At 48.2% G+C, this 3,891-nt stretch overlaps 1 protein-coding gene across 1 annotated transcript; it reads left to right on the top strand.

The window, feature by feature from the left end:
• The first annotated feature begins 207 nt into the window (after nucleotides 1–207).
• Nucleotides 208–1,176, top strand: LOC136509249 (glycine-rich protein HC1-like). The gene has a single exon (XM_066504071.1). The coding sequence runs from the start codon at nucleotides 298–300 to the stop codon at nucleotides 832–834; it is 537 nt and encodes a 178-aa protein (XP_066360168.1). The 5' UTR covers nucleotides 208–297; the 3' UTR covers nucleotides 835–1,176.
• The last annotated feature ends 2,715 nt before the right edge of the window (nucleotides 1,177–3,891 follow it).

The raw sequence follows: 3,891 nt of genomic DNA, 5'->3' as shown, positions 1-3,891 counted from the left end.
GCCATCGCTGCCGCTGGCTTGTTCAATTCATCAGTCTGATGATGCAGATGATACTGGTCAACTGGTGACAACATCAGCTGGCCTGCATATGTAGGCACCGGTGTATGCACATGCACATGCATAGTAAAAATATATACTCCACTCTCCACTGCCGGAGCCCGAAGAGCTACATACCCAGCTGACTGACTCCACCAGGTGCCATCGCACTCGCGCCAAGTGTCAAGAAAGTGTGCATATATACACACGCACGACACGCCCATCGGCACTCACTCCACCAGGCTTCGCTTCATCACCATCATGGCCGCGCATCACCACCACCGCGCCCGCGCCCCGCTCCTCCTCGCGATCCTCTTGGCGGCGGCGGCCGCCGCCTCCGTGGCCTCCGCCGCGCGCGACCTCGACCCCGCCAACCCGCTCCCATCGCCAGCCGCCGCCGCGGGCCGAAACAGCAATCCAGATCCCAACTACTACGGCTACGGCGCCGTCCCGGGCGTCGGCGGCACGGCGGGCAACGGAGGCGGATTCTACGGCGGGCCGGGCTACGGACAAGGCGTCGGCGTCCCGGCCGGAGGGTTCGGCTTCGGCGGCGGCGGAGGAGGAGGCGGGTGGGGCGCGGGGTACGGCGGCTCAGGCGGTGGCGGCGGGTACGCGCACGGCGGCGTGGAGGTGCCGACGGTGCTGTGCCAGGAGAAGGGGCCCTGCTACGGCAAGAAGGTGGCGTGCCCCAAGAGGTGCTTCTCGTCCTACAGCCGCTCCGGCAACGGCTACGGCGCCGGAGGCGGCGGCGGATCCTGCACCGTCGACTGCAAGGCCAAGTGCACCGCCACCTGCTGATCGATCGATCGAGTACGTGCTAGGTAGCTGCTCATGGATCTCCTCGATGCATGCAGCATATATATACAGGAACAGTGTGTGTTCGTACTAGAGATCGAGCCCCTTATATTGTGTCAGATTAATCTCAGATATTAAGAACTAGTACTACTTGTGACTTAATTACTGCATGTTGTTGCTACCTACAGTACGTATATATACGTATCCTGATAAATAAGGCGATCATGCATGCATGATCGATGTTGTGTGCGCCGGCTGCCATGCAGTGTTCTTCGACCTGTATAACGACTTTTGCATGGAATTCATTTCCAATTGAAGGTTCAATGTATCCAACTTTCTTTTTTTGAGCAATTCAATATGTCCGACTAGCTAGAAGGCTCGGTGTGTACAGCATTGATTCAGTTGAAGACATTCGCGCCAACAAGTAGCTGCCTTTACTGTTTTCCGAGGAACCGGATTTTCGTTTCACATGTGACATGTCACATCCTCTTCTTTTTTAATCTCCTTTCTTATGCTGCGCTAGCTTGTTGCACCGGTTGTAGCGGCAGCGAGTGCACTCGAGGGGAGGAGTTAGCAAGACCAGTCTCAATACATGTTTTATGAACTTTTTTTTTCGCGATCGAAGAATATAGCCCGTTTTTCATTAAGAGGAGTGAATTACACGATGCAACTATAAGAGAATCCTCATAGCACAGATTACAAACTATCAAGCTAGTGGTGAGTGACCTGGGATGAACATAGGAACAAAAAAAGAAGAAGAAAAGAAAGAGCGACTGTCATCAACACCCGAGACCTACAACTGAGCCTGAAACCAAAGTAATCAACGCAAAGGTTGCTTACAAGCTAGACAAAGCCATGGTGGCAAAGCATCCACACCCAGAGAAGGACCAGGAATAACCAGCAGCAACGGCAGCAAAGCATCTGCCAACGAAGACCAAGCGACCACAGTGGCCAAGTATCCGCCAAGAAGTGAGCCCACACGCTCTTGATAGCAAAGCATCTACCAAAGAGGGGACCGAAGAGCCAACGGCGGCAAAGCATCCGCCAAAGATTCTGCCGATGGCCAAGTATCCGCCGGGGAAGAAACGACGACAACCCCAGCGGCAAAGCATCCGCAGAGGAGAGCGGCCATGACAGTCTCGGCAGCAAAGCATATGCTAGAGAGGAGACCAACGACAACGGCGGCAAATCATCCGCTAGAGATAGATAGCGGCGATGCATCCGCTAAGAAAGCCAAACGACGACGGCGAGGGGAGAGTGTGCGTGCGTTTGTGAGCATTCGTGTTGAACTGTGTAATTCTAAAAAGAAAGTAATCAGCTTAACAAATATATATGTTGACATGCATGGCACCATAAAGAGAAATGATCAAAAGCTTTATGAGGTGAAATGAGTTTTATGGGATAAAACTAATCTCCGCTGTTTCCAAATACATGGAAGTATTGGGAACTAGAGACACGAAACCTGCACTGAAACTGGGGTTACGAGTCCATCAACCCATATCATCCCAGAATGGGCTAGAATTTCGATTATGTTTCCAGGATAGCATAAATGGTCATTTACATCGTGGCTGCTGCGCAGGGGCCGACGGGTCATTATCCTTGCCGCTCCTTGTCATTTTGCACGTCATGTGTTTAACAAAAGTTCATTCACTAGTGACGCTAAGCCACGCCAAACAGACCCTATGTGTGTATCCAGGTCGTCATCTCTTTAGGCTAGTCTTAATGGTGAGTTTCATTTTACTGTTTTTAAGGCTGCCACGTCAGCTTTGCTAATTTAAAATGAGAAATAAAATAGGCTGTCTCAATGGAGAGTTTCATTTCACTATTTTCAAGACAAGATGCATGAGTTAATATATGCATGCATGTCACTAGCTTTCACGTGCTAAGTTAGTTTTCACACTACATGCAAGCTGGTTTTCACACACGTCAAGGGAGCGCCGTGCACAGGTGATCGCTAGGTGTGCTAGAAAATGAAACGAAGCCCCTCTCAATGGAGTTTCATTTGTGTTGGTAATTGTGACGGATGAGTTTCATTATGATGAAACTCTTTTCTCCTCTCTCTCTCTCTCTTCATTAGTACACGGCCAACTCAACAAATATGCTCACGTGTCACATTATTAAATAGGAATGAAACTCCCATTGAGAATGACAACAGAGGCATCATCGAAATTGAACATGTGTAGTTTTGCAGTGGCTATGATGGATGGTCACAGCCTTTAGCCTTGTTGGATTTGGGATGTGGGCTTTGCAAGGTGGAAGGAACAGGAGCAAGCAAGGCAGGCAGATGCACTACGTAATGGGCTGTTCGTTCATTACAGTAAACAAACAGTGAACTCAGGAACCAAATGAATGAATCCCGGCCCGAGGCCCGTTTGTGATAAGGGCCGCGGCTTTTGTCTGTTGGATCCAGATCCGATTCTGTGTTGGCTCAGGGTGCGCGTGTTATTCGACCTCAAATGGTAGAGCGCTCGCTTTGCATCTCCATTTTTGCTAAGATTTTTCTTTTCGGCTTAGTACTTAGTTTTTTTCATACTATTTTTTATGCATAATATATACTACAGTATATAGTAAATAAACATACGTGCATGGACCGAAGCACTCCGTATTTTCATTTTGTTATTACGGGCGACGCACGTAGGTACTGTACGGTAGCTGAATGCACGTGTGAATGCTATCCAATGCAAGGGCCAAAGTTTGTTTTGCTTAGGTCCAGTTTAGTTCTAGAAAATTTTGCAAAATTTTTCAAGATTCTCCGTCATATCGAATCTTTGGACGCATGCATGAAGCATTAAATATAAATAAAAAATAAAACTAATTACATAGTTTAGACGAAATTCACGAGACGAATCTTTTATGTCTAATTAGATTATGATTGAACACTAATTGTCAAATAACAACGAAAATTGCTACAGTAGCCTTTTGCAAAAATTTTCAACACAACCTTAATTTGCATGTCTGACCCGTCCGGACAGACGGCGTGAGTGATGGGTCAGTCAACGCCCTTTGAATTGAATTCAGTCATCATCACATTCCATTCAATTCCGTCTGATGAATGAATCA

This window comes from Miscanthus floridulus, chromosome 15 (assembly GCF_019320115.1).
Source record: "Miscanthus floridulus cultivar M001 chromosome 15, ASM1932011v1, whole genome shotgun sequence".
Taxonomy (NCBI): domain Eukaryota; kingdom Viridiplantae; phylum Streptophyta; class Magnoliopsida; order Poales; family Poaceae; genus Miscanthus; species Miscanthus floridulus.
This window is presented reverse-complemented; position numbering and strand designations above follow the sequence as displayed.